The following is a 22,830-nucleotide window of genomic DNA, read 5'->3' as shown; positions in this document are numbered from 1 at the left end:
ATGCCTGAGGCGTTGCTGTGAAAATGGCACTGAGAAAATAAAAGTATGGAGAAGAGCAGCTTTGTTCTCCGCTGCTGTACGGTCCCCTATAATCAGTTCGCTTCCCCAGTATTCTCGTCACATCCTCGCATGCTGCAGACAATGGGTCAGGTGATCCTCTGCTTGTCAGCGACCTTGTCCCCCCTCTCCGCCAGGCCTGGAATATGTACAGCTGCAAGGTCCTGAGGATGCAGTCACATGTTGCAGCAGTGTTTATAGAGTTCACACTAAAAAAATGAAATACTTATACAGTATATTCGCTATTTCACATTTGCACCCATGCAGTCATGGATGTGATGTCTCATGGGCGCAACCAACATCACCCTTGGAAATCAGGGGGTATACAGTCATGGCCGAAAATGTTGGCTCCCTTCAAATTGTTCCAGATATTTTAGTATTTCCCCCTGAAAATTATTGTAATTATACGATTTGTTATACAAATTTATTTCCTTTGTGTGTACTGGAACAAAACTAAAAAAGAAACGAGGAGAGATAAAAAAAAGAAAAAAGGCAAATTGGACATAATTTCCTACAAACCACCCACAATTTGACAAAATTGTGGGTTAAAACTTTGTTTCAAGCATGTGATGCTCGTTCAAACTCACCTGTGGCAAGTAACAGTTGTGGGCAATATGAGAATCACATCTTAAACCAGATAAAAGGGGAGAAGTTGCCTCAAGCTTTGCATTGTGTGTCTGTGTATGCCACACTAAGCATGGAGAACTAAAAGAGGATAAGAGAACTGTCTGAGGACTTGAGAACCAAAATTTTCTATGTCGTAAGCTTCAATTTCCCACCAGTGCCACACAGAAGTCAGCAATTGTAGCCCACCCCCTGATGCCACATGTAGCTCAGTGGTCATCGCCCACTCTTGACCTCCGTATGTTTTCATTGACAGCTGCCGCTCACTTCAGGTTTTGTCGAAATCTCCTGGAACACACAGTTTCTGCTGAGAACTTGAACCATCGTTTTCGCCGAGAGATTGGCAACAGCCTGACATGGCATGACGGCCGGGGGCACCGACCGGCTGGAAGTAGGACCATCAAACTGCTTAAACAGCCTGGGACAGAAGTGTCACAGGTATTCATCGATCATTAATCTCATTTTCTCTCTGCTCTAGTTGTGTATTTACCATATATGCGTCATGTCTTCAACTCCAGTCACATCCAGAGCTGCAGTCATAACTCATATCTCACCACTGCTGTCTTGTGGATCAGTGTACGTACAGAAATGTCCCTGATATAGTGCATTGCAAGAAATACTTGAAGGGCTGTCTGGTCTTAAACTACAAGTCTGCAGTTACTCTATGTCACTGCAGACTTGTAAATCCTCACATCGCGCACACTGAGGGCTGTGAGGATTCTCAGGGGTTATGTGATCGCAAGTATGCAATATAAATATTACCAGCCACATTCCAACTAGATGGTCTCACATAGAGTGACTGCAGACTTGTAGTTTAAGACTGAACAACCCTTTTCATTTCAATTCCTTGCCATCTTAAATATCTTGGGTTGCTTTCAGTAACTGAGAACAATTTGTTTACATAGGATGAGACTGAAAACCTGTACAGACTTTTATATTTCTCTCAGTTGAAAGTTTGCTGCAATTGTATCAGGTCTACGTTCATGGCCAAAAGTTTTGAGAATGACCCACAACTTGGTTCTCACAGTTTGCTGCTTCAGCGTTTTTACCTCTTTGAATCGGATGTTGCTATGGTTACTGAAGTACAATTATTAGCATTTCATAAGTCTTTACACTTTTATTGACAAATTCATCAAGTTTATGGAAAGACTCGGTATTTACAATGTTGTCCATTATTTTTCATGACTTCTGACCTTTGCCCCTGGCGGTTGAATATCGGCTTCTGGGCCAAATCCTGACTGATGACCGCCCATTTTTGTCTCAACGGTGCTTGGAGCTTATCACAATTTCTGTAGTTTTATTCGCCCTTGCGCTTTTTGAGGATTTATCACATTTGTCTTGTGACATGGTCTCCATCATGCTGGAAAAAGCACTGTTTATCCCCAAGCTGGATGGTTGGGAGAAGTTGTTCTTGGAGGATGTTCTTTATTCACGGCCGTGTTCTTAGGCAAAATTGTGAGTGAGCCCCCTCCATGGATGAGAAGCCCCCACACATGAATGGTCTTAGGATGCTTTACTGTTGGCAGATACAGGACTCATAGTAGTGCTTACATTTTCTTCTCCAGACAATCATTATTCCAGATATACCAAATTGTCTGAGGGGGCTTCATGAGATAAAATAGCTTTACCCCTGTCCCCTGCAGTACTTGCTATACCGTAGAATGTCAGTCTGCCCTTGATCTTTTTCTTAGAGAGAAGTGGCGTTTTTGCTATCCTTCTTCACACCAGGCAGCCTCCGAAAGCCTTCCCCTCTCAGTGTGTCCAGATGTGCTGATACTCGCTTGCTACTATTCCTGCACTTGTTTTCAACCGATCCCTTAGCTGAATCCTCTTTGATAGAGGGTTCTGGCACTTGCTGGACTTTCTTGGGTGCCCTGAAGCCTTCTTCACTGCTTCACTGTAATTGACCCTCTCTGTTTGAAGTACTTGATGATCTGATAAGTGGTTGATATAAGAGCAATGTCCTTGCCTGTAAATCCATCTTGTTGCAAAGCAATGATGACTGAACAGATTTCCTTGGAACAGAAGAAGACAATGATTTCAAGCACCAGCCATTGGAGGTAACAGTGGACACTGGTTAGCAAAAAAAAAAAATTAATTGATTTCAAGCACCAACCCCCTTTTAATGCAACTAGTCTGGTCTTATAATTAAATCACAATGGCAAAGCGATATCAGCTGCCTTGTCCTCGATAACACTTTCTCCTGAGCTAACGAGAAAAACACTGAAATGATGTAAGTAGCTCATTTTGTGGCAGAACTGAAATTAAGTTAATTTTCGTGAAATGGAATGTCTTAGCAATTTTTTACAATTCATCTGATCATTCTTCATATCAATCCGGAGTCAATGCAAATTACTGTTATAAAAACGGAAGCAGCAAACTTTGTGAAACCAAAAGTTTTATCAGTCTCAAAACTTTTCGCGACGAGTGTAGACAAAATTCTATGTACTAAACAACCTGGGCTGAAGGCAAATACATGTTACCGGCACTGATACAATGTAGCAAATTCTTAGAACAGAAGACAGTATTGTGCTGCTGATGTGTATAACAGAGTTTTGATATAATCTTAGCAAAATGAGAAGCATTAGATCAGGAGTGGAAACAATAAAATTCTATTCTTTATATGCAAGCAGAGTCATTGAGTTTTTCATTAAATTATAATGAAGCATTTTCTATGAAAAAAAAAGTTGAAAACCCGATAAATTCAATTTGAGGAGCAGGAGACTGATAATATACAAGATAATTGGTAATGAGGGCACAGTGTGGAATGCCACAGTCAGGAGGAGGGGGCTCTGCTGGACAGCTCATGTGTGACCTCCTTGAGCAAGGAGGATAATTGGGTACTGTAATTATTAGCCGCTGTACTGTCACACAGATATTACCCCTGTGCGGAGGTATTTCACTAACAGACCAGATATCGTGATGCATGAAATGAGGGAGGCGCAGTGCGGCAAATCTACAGTTAAATCCAGTCAGCCACACGTACAGTGCTGGACATTACTGTCCTGTACTTCGGAGAAAGGGACAAGTCATACCGCCATATAGTATACAGTGCCCATTATTAATATGAAAGATGCTATAGACGTAAAAAGTAAGTTACAGTGCTGCACAAAAAATAAGTGTACCCACCATACATTAGGACACTACACCAAGCCAAGGTCATACCTTCAGTATTTGGTCAGTATTTTACCTCAGTATTTGTAGTCCAAATTCAGGAGTGGGTGATAAATGCAGAAGTGGTGCATATGTTTCTATTATACTTTTCCTCTGATTGTTCCACTCCTGATTTTGGCTTACAAATACTGAGGTAAAATACTGACCAAATACTGATAGTGTGACTGCAGCCTAATACTAGGTACAGGCCGTAGTGATCACATTCAGGGACTCCTAGAGATGAGCAGTGAGGGACATGTGATAGATATACTACATGGAGGAAAGTATAGGATGCCTCCACATTACACATACAGGAGCTTTTATCACACCCCATTATAAATCCATTAATTTGGGGTTGGCCTTTTGCAGTTATCAAAACTCCCACTCTTCCGGGAAGAATTTCTACAAGATTTTGGAGGTGTCTATGAGAATTTTTACCTATTCATCCAGAAGAGCATTTGTGAGGTCAGACCCTGATGTTGGAGGAGAGGTCAGGCTCACAAGTTCCATTCTAGTTCAACATTGGATGGGGTTGAGGTCTGGCTCTATGAGAGCAGTCATGTTCTTCCCACCAAACTCCCCCAACCATGTCTTTATAGACCTCACTTTGCGCACTAGGCACAGTTGTGGTAAACAAAAAAAAACGGCCTTCTCCAAAACTATTCCCACAAAGTTGGAAGCTACAATTGTCCAAAATGTCTTGGTATAATGATGCATTCAAATTTCCTTTAACTGGAAATAAAGGCACACTTGTTTCACAAATTGTATGCAGTTTAAACAGGCTGCCAATCATTTGTTGGGTAAAATTATCTTTTGTTTTGCACAACAGATCATCGTTCTCGGCAGCACATTGTATCAACACTACTTGAGTCACTGAGAACAATGGCTGTCTATGTGCAGAACCCTCTATTACAGATAATTCCATGCACATCTGAGGTGCCTGGTCTGTCTGTGGAAACTATACTATCAAACGACCACCAATCAGCAAATAAATAGCTGATCGGTGGTCGCGTAGTGCCGCTGGTCAACTGGTGTGAATAGAACTTTAGGACCTATGCCATACCCTAAAAACGACCTTATAGCATCATCCTTCCTTCACTAAACTGTACATCTGGCACAATGCTGTCAGGTAACGTTCTCTTGTCATTCACCAAACCCTGACTTGTCCATGAGATGCCAGTAGAGAAGTGTGATCCATCACTGCACAGAACACATTTCTGCTTCTCCAGAGTCCAGTGGTGGCGGCTTTATACCACTCCATCCAACACTTAGCATTGTGCTTGGTGATGTAAGGCTGCATGCAGCTGCTCGGCCACGAAGCTCTGGGCGGGAGCACAGTTTAGTTTTGATGGTAATAGCAGAGGAGGTTTGGACTCTCCAGTTATGGAGTCAGCAGGGCGTTGGTGACTTTTACCACAAGACTTGGTGGCTTTTGAGGTCGGATTGTTGCACTTCCTTCCATTTTTTCATAATACCTCTACCAGTTCAATATCTAAGGCCGGTTTCACACGTCAGTGGCTCCGGTATGTGAGGTGACAGTTTCCTCACGTACCGGAGACACTGACTCACGTAGACACATTGAAATCAATGTGTCTCTGCACATGTCAGCGTGTTTTCACGGACCGTGTGTCCGTGTGCAAAACACGGAGACATGTCAGTGTTCGTGGGAGCGCACGGATTACACGGACCAGTCAATGGGTCTGTGTAAAACACGTACCGCACACGGACGCTGCCCGTGTGCAGTCCGTGTGCCATGCAGGAGACAGCGCTACAGTAAGTGCTGTCCCCCCCACATGGTGCTGAAGCCGCCATTCATATCTTCTCTCCAGCAGTGTTTGCTCGAGAGAAGATATGAAAAATCCTTTTTTTTTTTTTTCTCGTGTTTAAAATAAAGATCCCTGTCCCCACCCCCCTCCCACCCCCTGTGCGCCCGCCCGCTGTTAATAAAATACTCACCCGGCTCCCTCGCAGTGTCCTGTCCTCGCCGCAGCTTCTCCTGTATGCGGTCATGTGGTGCCGCCGATTAGAGTCATGAATATGCGGCTCCACCTCCCATAGGGGTGGAGCCGCATATTCATTACTGTAATGGGGGCCCCACGTGACCGCTCTTACAGGAGAAGGTGCGGCGAGGACAGGACACTGCGAGGGAGCTGGGTGAGTATTTTATTAACAGCGGGCGGGCGCACAGGGGGTGGGAGGGGGTGGGGACAGGGATCTTTATTTTAAACATGAGAAAACCAAAAAAAAAAAAGGATTATTCATATCTTCTCTCCAGCGAACGCTGCTGGAAAGAAGATATGAATGGCGGCTTCAGCACCAGATGCAGGGGACAGCGCTTATCTCTAGCGCTGTCTCCTGCACGCTCCGTGTGGTACCCAGTCAGCACACGGGCGGCACACGTGTGCCGCACGTGTGCCACACTGATGTGCCACATAAACGCACGGGCACACGGACAATTCCGGTACCGATTTTTCCGGTACCGGAATTATCTGGACGTGTGAGACTGCCCTAAGGGGGAAGAAATGTTATGAACGGACATGCTATAATGGTGGCGCTCTATTAAAGAACCATGCAAGAATTCAGGGAGTTCTCTAGATTGAGACATTTTTTCCCAATTTTTATTAGCTACCTGTGGCAATGAAAAACCTGAATACTTTTGGCCATACATTGTATGTGCAGTGCATGTTATGTAAGTGTGCGGTGCATATTATTCTGCACAGACATAGAATACACCTTGGTTAAGAGGGTTGCCCAGAGAAAACACACACAATGTAAGTGATAGCTTATTGATTGATTGGGGGTCCGACCCCCAATCAGGAGAGCGGGTCCCCGATAGAATGGAGCAGCAGTGTACATTCACCCCTACTTGGCGTTTTCCATAAGCCCCGTAGTGAATGAATAGAGCTGCTGTTGGGTATATAAGATTAAATATGCCACTTGGGGATTAAAGTTCCCCGTTCTGCATATCGGTGCCGGTCCCAGTGGTCAGACACCACTGATCAATAAGCTACTACCGATCCTGCACATACTGTAGGTTATAACTTTTTTTTGCCAGACCCCTTTAAGAATGGGATAATAGACGGATGTAATGTTTGGTGCTGTGTCTTGTCTGCATTGAGTAATTCACAATTTGTCCCCTGCGCAGGTCAGACCCAGCGATCAATATGGCATATATCACACCAGTCCGTCCTTCAGCTGCCTCACGAAACCCGTCGTCCTGTGGACTCAGCAAGACGTGTGCAAATGGCTGAAGAAACATTGTCCACACAACTATCTCACTTACGTGGAGGCCTTCTCTCACCACGCCATCACAGGTAGCTCGGCCTGGCTCATTCACACTTCTGTAGGTTACTTATTCTATGGCCGGGGTCAGACATAACGTATAAAAATACGGTCCGTTTTTTACAGACCAAATACGCAGAAATGTTCCCTGAACAGTGATCTGTATGTCATACGTAGGCAGGGTGTGGCTGCGTATTTTGCGCATGTAAACCTCCGTATGGCATCCGTATTGCGTTTTTTTCTTGCAACCTTGCAAAATGGACATATAATGGATACATAGGTTCAAATATTCGTGAAAACATATATACAGTCTATATATATATATATATATATGTCAGTGAGACATATATATATATATATATATATATATATATATATATACACACACACACACAGTATATATATATATATATATATATACAGTATATATACCTATTCTATGTGTAGACATTTATTTGATCTATTCTACTCTAACCTGTCAGTGTGATTTTACTGTACACCGCACTGAATTGCCGTGTTTTCTATAGGACACCAGTGCGCATTTCTCGCAAGGCAGATGTGTGGTCCATGTGTAATCCGTATTTTTCTCGCCCCCATAGACTTTCATTGGCGTATTTTTCTCGGAATACGCTGACAATCCCAGCATGCTGCGATTTTCTCAGCCCGTAAAATACGGCCGAGAAATATACGGCTGATGGAAGCTGCCCCATAGAGAAACATTGGTCCGTGTGCAATGCGTTGTTTTTGCGCCTCTCCCTCGTCCGTATTTCTCGCTAGTGTGACGCCGGCCTATGTCAGTGGTTTACTGCTTGTTGTGAAGCTACTACCCCCATCATCCGCTAACACACCCTCCCTGTCAGGGTATGCCATAGGTCGGGTCCTAGCCTGTGGTACGATGCCCCTCTTTCTGAATGTCAAATGTTCATGCTATGAAGTCAGCTGCCTGGTATATTTGTGGAGCCGGCGGGCTGCACGTCACGGCCATTGTGTGCCGTCTTACAGTCCTGCGCATCTGACTGCTGTAAAATCCCTGCAGACACGCACCAGCAGACACTGTGAGAACTGTATCCCGAGGCCGCGCCGGCTAAAAGTCTTAATGTACAGCGCGGATAAAATACTGAAAGGGGGCAATCCACCCCCAGGAGATAGCGATGAAGATTAGGAAGAGGGGAGGGAAGGGGAAGACTCAAGTGGACCAGTGAAATTATGAACTGAAGGGGAGGAAAAAACTCAGATAAGAAGAAGCGAATTATAAGCTGCAAAGGGAGGAGAATTAAGTTCCATAGGGATCATAAAATAAGCACTTATAGGAAGAAGAGCGAATATGGATCTAGAGAAAGAAGAGGGAATCAGAATCTATCGAATGAAGAGAGAATAACGATATATAGAATGAGGAGGGAACAAGATCTATAGCAAGAAGAGGGAATAGAGGTCTATAGGAAGAGGAGAGAATCAGGATCTATAGAAAGAGGAGGGAACAAGATCTATAGAAAGAAGAGCGAATAGAGGTCTATAGGAAGAGGAGGGAACAAGATCTATAGAAAGAGGAGGGAACGAGATCTATAGAAAGAAGAGCGAATAGAGGTCTATAGGAAGAGGAGAGAATCAGGATCTATAGAAAGAAGAGGGAATCAGTATCTATCAAATGAAGAGAGAATAACGATATATAGAAAGAGGAGGGAACAAGATCTATAGAAAGAAGAGCGAATAGAGGTCTATAGGAAGAGGAGAGAATCAGGATCTATAGAAAGAGGAGGGAACAAGATCTATAGAAACAAGAGCGAATAGAGGTCTATAGGAAGAGGAGAGAATCAGGATCTATAGAAAGAGGGGGGAACAAGACCTATAGAAACGGGAGGGAACAAGATCTATAGAAAGAGGAGGGAACAAGATCTATAGAAAGAAGAGCGAATAGAGGTCTATAGGAAGAGGAGAGAATCAGGATCTATAGAAAGAAGAGGGAATCAGTATCTATCAAATGAAGAGAGAATAACGATATATAGAAAGAGGAGGGAACAAGATCTATAGAAACAAGAGCGAATAGAGGTCTATAGGAAGAGGAGAGAATCAGGATCTATAGAAAGAGGGGGGAACAAGACCTATAGAAACGGGAGGGAACAAGATCTATAGAAAGGGGAGGGAACAAGATCTATAAAGAAAGAAGAGGGAACAAGGATCTATAAAAAGAAGAGTGAATAGAGGTCTATGAAAAGAAGAGGGAATAAGGATCTATAGAAAGAGGCGGTTATAAGATCTATAGAAAGAAGAACAAATAGAGGTCTATAGGAAGAGGATGGAACAAGATCTATAGAAAGAGGAAGGAACAAGATCTATAGAAAGGGGAGGGAACAAGATCTATAGAAAGAGGAGGGAACAAGATCTATAGAAAGGGGAGGGAACAAGATCTATAGAAAGAGGAGGGAACAAGATCTATAGAAAGGGGAGGGAACAAGATCTGTAGAAAGAAGAGGGAATAAGGGAAAGAGGAGGGAACAAGATCTATAGAAATACGAGGGTACAAGATCTATAGAAAGAGGAGGGAACAAGATCTGTAGAAAGAGGAGGGAACAAGATCTATAGAAAAAGGAGGGAACAAGATCTATAGAAAGAGGAGGGAACAAGATCTATAGAAAGAGGAGGGAACAAGATCTATAGAAAGAGGAGGGAACAAGATCTATAGAAAGAGGAGGGAACAAGATCTATAGAAAGAGGAGGGAACAAGATCTATAGAAAGAGGAGGGAACAAGATCTATAGAAAGAGGAGGGAACAAGATCTATAGAAAGAAGAGGGGATAAGGGAAAGAGGAGGGAACAAGATCTATAGAAAGAGGAGGGAACAAGATCTATAGAAAGAGGAGGGAACAAGATCTATAGAAAGAAGAGGGGATAAGGGAAAGAGGAGGGAACAAGATCTATAGAAAGAGGAGGGAACAAGATCTATAGAAAGAGGAGGGAACAAGATCTATAGAAAGAGGAGGGAACAAGATCTATAGAAAGAGGAGGGAACAAGATCTATAGAAAGAAGAGGGGATAAGGGAAAGAGGAGGGAACAAGATCTATAGAAAGAGGAGGGAACAATATCTATAGAAAGAGGAGGGAACAAGATCTATAGAAAGAGGAGGGAACAAGATCTATAGAAAGAGGAGGGAACAAGATCTATAGAAAGAGGAGGGAACAAGATCTATAGAAAGAGGAGGGAACAAGATCTATAGAAAGAAGAGGGGATAAGGGAAAGAGGAGGGAACAAGATCTATAGAAAGAGGAGGGAACAATATCTATAGAAAGAGGAGGGAACAAGATCTATAGAAAGAGGAGGGAACAAGATCTATAGAAAGAGGAGGGAACAAGATCTATAGAAAGAGGAGGGAACAAGATCTATAGAAAGAGGAGGGAACAAGATCTATAGAAATAAGAGGGAATAAGGGAAAGAGGAGGGAATAAGATCTATAGAAAGAGGAGGGAACAAGATCTATAGAAAGAGGAGGGAACAAGATCTATAGAAATAAGAGGGAATAAGGGAAAGAGGAGGGAACAAGATCTATAGAAAGAGGAGGGAACAAGATCTATAGAAAGAGGAGGGAACAAGATATATAGAAAGAAGAGGGAATAAGGGAAAGAGGAGGGAACAAGATCTATAGAAAGAGGAGGGAACAAGATCTATAGAAAGAGGAGGGAACAAGATCTATAGAAATAAGAGGGAACAAGATCTATAGAAAGAGGAGGGAATAAGGATCTATAAAAACAGGAGGGAACAAGATCTATAGAAAGAAGAGTGAATAGAGGTCTATGAAAAGAAGAGGGAATCAGGATCTATAGAAAGAGAAGGAAACAAGATCTATAGAAAGGGGAGTGAACAAGATCTATAGAAAGGGGAAGGAACAAGATCTGTAGAAAGAAGATCGAATAGAGATCTATAAAAAGAGATGGAAACAAGGATCTATAGAAAGAAAATAACTAGGATCTATAGAAAGAAGAAAGAAAAAGGATCTATAGAAAGAGGAACAAAAAAGAGATCTACAGAAAGAAGAGAGAAAGGGATATATAGAAAGAAGCGCAAATAGAGATCTATAAAAATAATCAGGATCCATAGAAAGAGGGGAGAATGGAAATCTGTAGAAAGAGGAAAGAACAAGGATCTAAAGAATCTATATAAAGAGGGGAAATAAGGGATTTATGATAGAGGAGAGAAAAGGGATCTATAGAAAGAGGAGAAACTAGGAACTATAAAAAGGGGAGAATAGGGATCCATAGAAATAGGAGGGACCAAGGACCTATGAAAACTTGAGAATCTAGATCTATAGAAAACGAGGGAATTAGGATCTATAGATGCAGGAGTATACCTGTACAGAGGAATGATGAGACAAGGCTTTATTAAAGAAGAGAGACTGCAGATCTCTAGGGAACATAATCCACATATAGGAATCCATGGAAAGGAGAGAATAGATGTTAAGGCTCCATACACATTAGACTAATGTCTGCTGAACCTGCCAATATACAGTTAGGTCCATATATATTTGGACAGAGACAACATTTTTCTAATTTTGGTTATAGACATTACCACAATTAATTTTAAACAAAACAATTCAGATGCAGTTGAAGTTCAGACTTTCAGCTTCCATTTGAGGGTATCCACAATAAAATTGGAAGAAGGGTTTAGGAGTTTCAGCTCCTTAACATGTGCCACTCGGTTTTTAAAGGGACCAAAAGTAATTGGACAATTGACTCCAAGGCTATGTCATGGACAGGTGTGGGCAATCCCTTCGATATGTCATTCTCAATTAAGCAGATAAAAGGCCTGGAGTTGATTTGAGGTATGGTGCTTGCATTTGGAAGGTTTTGCTGTGAAGTAAACATGCGGTCAAAGGAGCTCTCCATGCAGGTGAAACAAGCCATCCTTAAGCTGCGAAAACAGAAAAAACCCATCCGAGAATTTGCTACAATATTAGGAGTGGCAAAATCTACAGTTTGGTACATACTGAGAAAGAAAGAAATCACTGGTGAACTCATCAATGCAAAAAGACCTGGGCGCCCACGGAAGACAACAGTGGTCGATGATCGCAGAATAATCTCCATGGTGAAGAGAAACCCCTTCACTACAGCCAACCAAGTGACCAACACTCTCCAGGAGGTAGGCGTCTCAATATCCAAATCTACCATAAAGAGAAGACTGCATGAAAGTAAATACAGAGGGTTTACTGCACGGGGCAAGCCACTCATAAGCATCAAGAATAAAAACGCTGGACTGGACTTTGCTAAAAAACATCTAAAAAAGCCAGCACAGTTCTGGAAGAACATTCTTTGGACAGATGAAACCAAGATCAACCTCTACCAGAATGATGGAAAGAGAAAAGTATGGCGAAGGCGTGGTACAGCTCATGATCCAAAGCATACCACATCACCTGTAAAACACGGCGGAGGCAGTGTGATGGCTTGGGCATGCATGGCTGCCAGTGGCACTGGGTCACTAGTGTTTATTGATGACGTGACACCGGACAGAAGCAGCCGAATGAATTCTGAGGTATTCAGAGCCATACTGTGTGCTCAGATCCAGCCAAATGCAGCCAAACTGATTGGTCGTCGTTTCATACCACAGATGGACAATGACCCAAAACATAAAGCCAAAGAAACCCAGGAGTTTATTAACCCCTTAGCGACCGCCGATACGCCTTTTAACGGCGGCCGCTAAGGGTACTTAAACCACAGCGCCGTTAATTAACGGCGCTGTGGAAAAAGTCCATAGCGCCCCCCAGAGGCCGATTTTCTCCGGGGTCTCGGCTGCCGAGGGTAGCCGAGACCCCAGAGAACATGATTTGGGGGGTTTTTAACCCACCCCGCATTTGCGATCGCCGGTAATTAACCGTTTACCGGCGATCGCAAAAAAAAAAAAAGCGATCTCTTTTTAATTTCTCTGTCCTCCGATGTGATCGCACATCGGAGGACAGAGAAAAGGGGTCCCAGGTGGCCCCCCAATACTCACCTAGCTCCCCCGATGCTCCTCGTGTCTCCCGGTGGGCGCCGCCATCTTCAAAATGGCGGGCGCATGCGCAGTGCGCCCGCCGGCCGGCACCGGGAGAATCTTTGGGGTCTCGGCTGCCGGGGGTAGCCGAGACCCCAAAGAGCATGATCGGGGTCGGTATTACCGACCCCTGTTTTGCGATCGCCGGTAATTAACTGTTTACCGGCGACCGCAAAAAAAAAAAAAAAAAAGTAAAGTGTAATTCTCTGTCCTCAGAAGAGGACAGAGAAATAGGGGGATTCGGGGACCCTAGCATACTCACCTAGGTCCCTGGATCCTCTTGCTGCTCCTCCTGGCCGCCGGCAGCAGAACATGGCATGCCCAGTGCGCCCGCCATCTGTCTCCATCTGCCGGCCGGCAGGAGAACAGCAGTTGGGGCTAAAATTAGGGGTAGGGTTAGGGTTAGGGGTAGGGTTAGGGGTAGGGCTAGGGCTAGGGCTAGGGTTGGGGCTAAATTTAGGGTTAAGGTTGGGGCTAAACTTAGGGTTAGGCTTCTTTCACACTTACGTCGGTACGGGGCCGTCGCAATGCGTCGGCCCGACATACCGACGCACGTTGTGAAAATTGTGCACAACGTGGGCAGCAGCTGTAGTTTTTCAACACATCCGCTGCCCAATCTATGTCATGGGGAGGAGGGGGCGGAGTTACGGCCACGCATGCGCGGTCAGAAATGGCGGATGCGACGTACAATAAAACGTTTCATTGAACGTTTTTTTGTGCCGACGCTCCGCCAAAACACAACTGATCCAGTGCACGACGGACGCGACGTGTGGCCATCCGTCACGATCCGTCGGCAATACAAGTCTATGGGCAAAAAACGCATCCTGCCGGCACATTTGCAGGATCCGTTTCTTGTCCAAAACGACGGATTGCGACGGAATGCCAAACGACGCAAGTGTGAAAGTAGCCCTAGGGCTAGGGTTAGGGTTGGGGCTAAAGTTAGGGCTAGGGTTGGGGCTAAAGTTAGGGTTAGAGCTGGGATTAGGGTTAGGGTTTGGATTAGGGTTGGTATTAGGGTTAGGGTTGGCATTAGGGTTACGGTTAGGGTTGTGATTAGGGGTGTATTGGGATTAGGGTTAGGTTTGAGGTTAGGGTTGAGATTAGGATTAGGGGTGTGTTGGATTTAGGGTTTTGATTAGGGTTATGGTTAGGGTTGACATTAGGGTTGTTTGGGGTAAGGGTTGTGATTATGGTTAGGGTTAGTGATTAGGATTATGGATGAGGTTGGGATTAGGGTTAGGGGTGTGTTGGGGTTAGGGTTGGAGCTAGAATTGGGGGGTTTCCACTGTTTAGGTACATCAGGGGGTCTCCAAACACGACAGCCAATTTTGCGCTCAAAAAGTCAAATGGTGCTCCCTCCCTTCTGAGCTCTGCCGTGCGCCCAAACAGTGGGTTACCCCCACATATGGGGCATCAGCGTACTCGGGATAAAATGGACAACAACTTCTGGGGTCCAATTTCTCTTGTTACCCTTGTGAAAATAAAAACTTGGGGGCTACAAAATCTTTTTTGTGAAAAAAAAAAATATTTTTTATTTTCACGACTCTGCATTCTAAACTTCTGTGAAGCACTTGGGCATTTAAAGTTCTCACCACACATCTAGATAAGTTCCTTGGGGGGTCTAGTTTCCAAAATGGGGTCACTTGTGGGGGGTTACTACAGTTTAGGTACATCAGGGGCTCTGCAATCGCAACATAATGCCCACAGACCATTCTATCAAAGTCTGCATTCCAAAAAGGCGCTCCTTCCCTTCCGAGCTCTGCCGTGCGCCCAAACAGTGGTTTACCCCCACATATGGCACATCAGCGTACTCGGGATAAATTGAACAACAACTATTGCAGTCCAATTTCTCCTGTTACCCTTGTGAAAATAAAAACTTGGGGGCTACAATATCTTTTTTTGTGGAAAAAAAATATTTTTTATTTTCACGGCTCTGCATTATAAACTTCTGTGAAGCACTTGGGCATTCAAGGTTCTCACCACACATCTAGATAAGTTCCATGGGGGGTCTAGTTTCCATAATGGGGTCACTTGTGGGGGATTTCTACTGTTTAGGCACATCAGGGGCTCTCCAAACGCGACATGGCGTCCGATCTCAATTCCAGCCAATTCTACATTGAAAAAGTAAAACGGCACTCTTTCTCTTCCAAGCTCTGCGGTGCGCCCAAACAGTGGTTTACCCCCACATATTGGGTATCGACGTACTCAGGAGAAATTGCACAACAATTTTCGTGGTCTAATTTCTCCTGTTACCCTTGTGAAAATAAAAATTTGTGGGCAAAAAATCATTTTTGTAGAAAAAATGCAATTTTTTTTTTTCACGGCTCTACGTTATAAACTTCTGTGAAGCACATGGGGGTTCAAAGTGCGCGCCACACATCTAGATAAGTTCCTTAAGGGGTCTAGTTTCCAAAATGGTGTCACTTGTGGGGGGTTTCCACTGTTTAGGCACATCAGGGGCTCTCCAAACGCGACATGGCGTCCAATCTCAATTCCAGCCAATTCAACATTGAAAAAGTAAAACGGCGCTCCTTCACTTCCAAGCTCTGCGGTGCGCCCAAACAGTGGTTTACCCTCACATATGGGGTATCGACGTATTCAGGAGAAATCGCACAACAACTTTTGTGGTCTAATTTCTCCTGTTACCCTTGTGAAAATAAGAATTTGTGGGCGAAAAGATCATTTTTGTGTAAACAAAAGCGATTTTTTATTTTCACGGCTCTACGTTATAAACTTCTGTGAAGCACTTGGGGGTTCAAAGTGCTCACCACACATCTAGATAAGTTCCTTAAGGGGTCTAGTTTCCAAAATGGTGTCACTTGTGGGGAGTTTCCACTGTTTAGGCACATCAGGGGCTCTCTAAACGTGACATGGTGTCCGATCTCAATTCCAGCCAATTCTGCATTGAAAAAGTCAAACGGCGCTCCTTCACTTCTAAGTTCTGTGGTGCGCCCTAACAGTGGTTTACCCCCACATATGGGGTATTGGCGTATTCAGGAGAAATTGCATAACAAAATTTATGGTTACATTTCTGTTTTTACACTTGTGAAAATAAAAAAAATGGTTCTGAATTAAGATGTTTGCAAAAAAAAGTTAAATGTTCATTTTTTCCTTCCACATTGTTTCAGTTCCTGTGAAGCACGTAAAGGGTTAATAAACTTCTTGAATGTGGTTTTGAGAACCTTGAGGGGTGTAGTTTTTAGAATGGTGTCACAATTCATTATTTTCTATCATATAGACCCCTCAAAATGACTTCAAATGTGATGTGGTCCCTAAAAAAAAATGGTGTTGTAAAAATGAGAAATTGCTGGTCAACTTTTAACCCTTATAACTCCCTAACAAAAAAAAATTTTGTTTCCAAAATTGTGCTGATGTAAAGTAGACATGTGGGAAATGTTATTTATTAACTATTTTTCATGACATATCTCTCTGATTTAAGGGCATAAAAATACAAAGTTTGAAAATTGCAAAATTTTAAAAATTTTCGCCATATTTCCGTTTTTTTCATAAATAATCGCAAGTAATATCGAAGAAATGTTACCACTAACATGAAGTACAATATATCACGAAAAAACAATCTCAGAATCAGCGGGATCCGTTGAAGCGTTCCAGAGTTATAACCTCATAAAGTGACAGTGGTCAGAATTGCAAAAATTGGCCTGGTCATTAAGTACCAAATTGGCTCTGTCACTAAGGGGTTAAAGCAAAGAAGTGGAATATTATTGAATGGCCAAGTCAGTCACCTGATCTCAACCCAATTGAGCATGCATTTTACTTGTTAAAGACTAAACTTCAGACAGAAAGGCCCACAAACAAACAGCAACTGAAAACCACCACAGTGAAGGCCTGGCAGAGCATCAAAAAGGAGGAAACACATTGTCTGGTGATGTCCATGAGTTCAAGACTTCAGGCAGTCATTGCCAACAAAGGGTTTTCAACCAAGTACTAAAAATGAACATTTTATTTAAAATTATTTAATCTGTCCAATTATTTTTGGTCCCTTTCAACACAGGGTGGCACATGTTAAGGAGCTGAAACTCCTAAACCCTTCATCCAATTTTAATGTTGATACCCTCAAATGAAAGCTGAAAGTCTGAACTTCAACTGCATCTGAATTGTTTTGTTTAAAATTCATTGTGGTAATGTCTATAGCCAAAATTAGAAAAATGTTGTCTCTGTCCAAATATATATGGACCTAACTGTAGATAGTTGGATATGTTGATCTTTTCGATCTTCTGATCGCATTGTTGTCCCTGAGATAATCTGACGGCCGATGTGTCAGTCGACGGCTTTTTCATAGAGAACACAGGAGCTCATGGCCGAACAAGCCCTTCTGGACATGGGAGAGACGGCTGATATGGCTGTCAGCCGAGCGATCAGCTGCAGCATTGTTCACCCGACAGCCATCTAATGTGTATGGCCGGCTCTAGAAACGCTTCAGATCTGTTGAGAGGAGAGAACCTGCATCTACAGGAAGGCATCAGGATCTACAGAGATTATCATTACGACCTATAAAGGCTTCTCTGCAGACCCATACACCCTATGCTGGGGCTACATGGCGACTGTGGCTGCAATCCCGAAATCGTCAGGTTCAGCCGACCTCCATTTAATGCGTATGACACATTTATAGAACTTTAGGCCAAATTCTGGTTCGGCTCCCAGCTATTTCTCCCATTGCTTCCATACTCTGCCTGTCCGACTGGTTATGTGTTTCAGTCACTTTTCAGACAGCTCTGGTAGCCACCTAATTATTGTGGGTACCAGCAATTTGGCTCATTGAGCTCCAGTATGTTTTGTACTTTCTTTACCTAATGTGTAAGGCCACTTCTTATGTTTATGGCCACCGCAGACATCAGATTGTCAGCACATCTCACCAGATATACCTGGATCTGCTGATGAATAAAAAATTATACTAATCACACTCTGTGATACGATTTTCTTAGATGAGGAGAAGATAGATATAAAAAAATGGCTCCATCTTCTCCATTCTGTCAGTCAGTGAAAATCGGACTGCACTCAGATGTCATCCAAGTGCAGTCCAATTTTTTTTGACCGACCCATTGACTTGCACGGCTGAGTGTGATACGAATATTGGATGCAAATCGAACACGCTGCAATTTTTTTCCTTGGACAGACTTGGTCCAAGAAAAAAATCAGACATATGCACGGCCCCATAGAATAACATTGGTCCGAATGCCATCTGATGTTTTGTCGGATCTCACTCGGACTTAAAACATGGTCGTGACTGTGCACGAGTCCTTATGATGGCTAATTTTACGTGCTACACGGAGTCACATATACTGTACATACATAACCCTAGTGGATCATGGACCAGGAGTCAGATGAGATCACCTGGATCCCGCACTGTAGAAACTGAGAGTCGTCTGTTTACCGTTCCATTCGGCACGCTCCATTTACTACGATGTATTATACATAATTTATTAAGCATTTAGTAACCTCGCCAGCAGAGGAATCTCACATTCCCCTCCATGTTTCCTCCCCTCTCAGGCCGAGCTCTGCTGAGGCTCAACGCTGAGAAGTTACAGCGCATGGGGATCATCCATGAGTCTCAGCGGCAAGAAGTTCTGCAGCAGGTATTACAGCTGCAAGTACGCGAGGAAGTCCGCAATCTGCAGCTGCTTAGTCAAGGTATACAAGAGGTTAACGCATGGAAACGTGAATCAATATGAATAAATTGCCAGACCTTGCTTCATGTTTTATACCCTAGTAACATCCAGAGCTGCATTCATAATTCTGTTCACTTTCTGTGCAGAACTTCACTCTGGTCCATTGTTGGAGATTTATATAGTTATTCATTTTTTGTTTTTTTTGTCTTTTCTTTATAGCTTCGTTTGGAAATTTCTAATAGGACGAATTAATGAGGACACTGACAGGCACAAACCAGCATCAAACCAGCAGTGACATATGGGACACTGGGACAGACTGGGAGGCCGGACTCCCTTGTATCCGTCATGGGCATCGGTTTATATAAATACACTGGATCATGTACAACCTATGGGGGAATCAACATCTCCCACTAAATGTACCTGTGGGGGTGTCCTTGTGTTGGGCTCGATACGCCATACCGCATTACTCCACCTACTGACTAGGGTATTTCCAGTCCACAGCTTTCATAGTAAGTGCCAAATACAAAATCTTACATTGCTGCACTCAAAACTATCATTTTGGTAGTTGCACTGCAGTCTGAGGATGATGGGAGTGATACATTATGGTGCGATTTCTGGTCTAGGTAAAATGTAATTAATATTTTTAGTACTAAGGGAGAACGGTTTGCACCATAAAGGGTCCAATAATGTGTTCGAAAACTCCCCCAGTAATAATGAGGTACTGCCACAAGGGGGCGCTGTTACACTTAATGTATTATTCTAACTATACAGCATTGATGTGTTACTAGCAATACTGCAGACACCAACAACAACTATATAAAAGGTGGGCATCCTTATTGCCAGGAGTGACAACAGTTTGTAAATAGCAAATTGTAATCCTGTAATATATATGATTTCAGACAGTTTCTTAGCAATAACATACAGTACAGCCCCATCTGCAGGCTATAAGGTAGAACTGCATAAAGTGCCACCCTTGCTACATGGACAAGTCGTATCATCTAATCTATGCATCATATTTATGTGGAGAAACCTTCAGCTTTCGGAGATGTGATACGTCCCGGACGCTTCTATCACCATGTGATCCGATTTGTGTTGCTCCACCATCATTCTTTGTGGCGTCACCATGATGACCGTGCATATAAAGGATAAAACAAGGCTCATTTGGAAAGTGTAGCAGAGGTAACCTTGTATATCCAGCAGTCAGTAATCCAGATTTTTGCAAATGGGGGCGCTGTTCCATTGCCGTTTAGGGGAAATCTTTGCATTGGATGTGGTGGAACTTGGAACTGCATGTTACAGAAATTAAAGGGGCTCTTTATATTTCATATACAAAGAGAAAACACAATTTAAAAAGAGGTTGTCCACTACTTTAATATTGATGATCTATCCTTAGGATAGGTCATCAATGTCTGATCGGTCGGGGTCCCGCCGATCAGTTATTATCAGCGGTGACCAACGGCCGGAAATACTTGCAGAGCTGCTCCGTCTTCTGATAGTAGCCGCGGCAGGGTACTGCACATCCGATCCGCCTCCTATTGATTTGAGGATAGGTCATCAATGCTAAAGTAGTGAACAACTTCTTTAAAAGCAGAAAGCCGATGCAAGGATCAATCTGTTCTGCCAATTTGATGCCATTGTAATTTTATTACATTGTCATGTAATGCTCCACAATGAAGAACATTAAAAGGAATTTGTCAGAAGGTTTTTGCTGTGTAATCTGAGAGCAGCATGATATAGGGGAAGAGAGCCTGATTCCAGCAATGTGTAACTTAATTGGCTGTACTGAGCTGTTTCAATAAAATCACTGTGTTATCCATAGGGTATCATCACTACAGGACCAGCTGCCTCGTGCATCCTTGTCCAACCACAACCCACCACTGATTAACAGCTTTCTGTCAATATATAGTGTGCACAGAAAGTTACCAATCAGTGATGTGGGTAATACAGGGCTCAGCATTAGAGAACTGGTAGATCGGCAGCAGAGAATACAAGGATTGTATCAAAATGACAGCAAGTGACACATCACTGGACTCAGGGTCTCTGTCTCCTCATCATGCTGGTGTCAGATTACACAGTTAAAACTGGCTGACAGTATAGTGGGAACCCCTTTAAAAAAATTTAGCTTGACACTTTTCCTTCCTGTCCCTTTTCAATGTTAACATTGATCACTGAAATGATTGATGGAAAAAAAATAGAACCTTTGCTAATCCTTGCAAATGAGGACAACTTCAACTTCAATTTTAGATGGAGTTCCCCTTTTAATCTAGCAATATAGGACAACATGCTTATTTTGTAAAAATTGAAATTGAGCTTTTTACGGTAAAATACACATCATGTGACATTACCAACCGTGACTATTTCAGCAATAGGAGATTCTATAATATATATAATGTAAGGTATATGTAAATATTGGCTCTGTATACACTATTTATTCCTGGGACATTAGTCCCTTTAAGTTGTAGGCTCTGCTGGATTTAGCCGGGCTGTATAATAATTACTATATAAATATATGGATAATATAGCTACATGCTATTGTTTTAGATAGTAGTATATGATATATGTAATACACAAGGCGTACTGTAGATACTGGCATTTCACAGCCGTGTATAGAAACACACTGAGACGTGAATATATCAAGGTTATTAAATCCCCCAACACTATGTCAGATTCTGGAAAAGAATCATTGTCTTCCTCTTGCCCACAAAAGTGTTATGAAGAATGACTTCGGAATGTCTCTGTCATTAGAAATACCATGTTTCACCCTTTCAGCCTGTGGGAGCTTAGTATAGATAGGCTGCTATTATATTACCATTACTTTGAGGAATCATATTATTGTGAACAGTTTTCCTGTCACTGTGAATATATCTTCTGCACTGAGGAAGCAGACACTGGGGCTTTTAATGCTAAGTCATGTGGGTGCCTGTGCCATAACATATAACATATTTCACCCTCTGAGTCTATGGGAGTTTTGTACAGTTAGGAAATTGATCCAGCAAATTCTTCTGGGGAATATCATAATTTTAATGTGGGCAGACTTCCTATCACTGTGATATTATTTCCTGCACTGAGACGGACAGAGGGGCTTTACCCCTGCAACAAGTTAAAGTGCCTCCACTAGCCAGTATGGCATTTCCTGATGGTGAATGTTCCTGGTAATATGGGGTCCCCTCGTTGGAGTTCTTCCTTTTTTTTATATTGTTTTCTGAATAAACATGCATTGATATTCTGGAGGCTTATCTTTCTTACTTGCATTTTTGGATTAATATCTGCCAACAAAGCCTATGAGCACACACCTGACACTGAACAGATTCAGTTCTTTTAAAAGGACAATTTTGCAAATGTTTAATATTCACCTGAAATGGTCTGCAAGAACAGCTAGTACGAATGCTCTAATTTTAATGTTGCCCATGTTGTAGCTTCTGCTGGGTGCCGCTCTAGGGGTAACAGTGTGTGCGAGAAGTGCTAAAAGAGTATCATCAACTCTGGATGCCCCAAAAAAGGAGTTGAACAACTTTCACAAATACTCCTCACTATATTCTGTAAGCGATTGAGAATATTCTTATAGCTTCACAGACTGTATATAGGTTGAGTATGAGGTGTAGAAGACGTAAATGATCCTGCTATACGCAAAGGTGTAGCTAGAGGTTATAAACATAGCTAGGGGTTAGGAACGAGGGGGTGAAACAGATATGAGGTATCTGGTTTGGGGACACACTCAGATTTATAAAGCCAAAGGAATACCCTTTTAAAGTAATAATTCTCCTTCAGAGCTCCCCTACTAAGTAACAATGGCCAGAGTGCTACTTTAGTAAGTAGTGTCCAGATTGTGTCATAAAAATGAATAATATATCCTAGCTGGCTCTGAAAATGATGATTACTTACTGGTCATCAGATTTTCCAGAACCCACGACAGCACCATAGAGAGAGAGGATCCGCCCCAAAGACAGGAAACCCTATAGCTTAAAAAGGCGGAACCCTCCAGTACGCTTCAATGGTTTACAGAGCATGAGAGGAACACCATTTGGTTAGTTTAGTAGACATACATACATACAAGTTTAGTAATACATGTTA

At 42.8% G+C, this 22,830-nt stretch overlaps 1 protein-coding gene across 1 annotated transcript in view; it reads left to right on the top strand.

Annotated features, from left to right (window-relative positions):
- SAMD10 (sterile alpha motif domain containing 10) overlaps positions 1 to 21,987 on the top strand; it is a 29,974-nt gene extending 7,987 nt beyond the window's left edge. Inside the window, exons 2-5 of the mRNA XM_069751094.1 lie at positions 938 to 1,119; positions 6,980 to 7,148; positions 18,641 to 18,781; positions 18,979 to 21,987. Coding sequence (XP_069607195.1) covers positions 938 to 1,119; positions 6,980 to 7,148; positions 18,641 to 18,781; positions 18,979 to 18,998 — 512 coding nt within the window. The 3' untranslated portion in view covers positions 18,999 to 21,987. The remainder of the gene's footprint in view (positions 1 to 937; positions 1,120 to 6,979; positions 7,149 to 18,640; positions 18,782 to 18,978) is intronic.
- Positions 21,988 to 22,830: the final 843 nt, after the last annotated feature.

This window comes from Ranitomeya imitator, chromosome 2 (genome assembly GCF_032444005.1).
Source record: "Ranitomeya imitator isolate aRanImi1 chromosome 2, aRanImi1.pri, whole genome shotgun sequence".
Classification (NCBI taxonomy): domain Eukaryota; kingdom Metazoa; phylum Chordata; class Amphibia; order Anura; family Dendrobatidae; genus Ranitomeya; species Ranitomeya imitator.
Note: the sequence above shows the minus strand (reverse complement) of the source record. Positions and strands in the feature narration are given on the sequence as shown.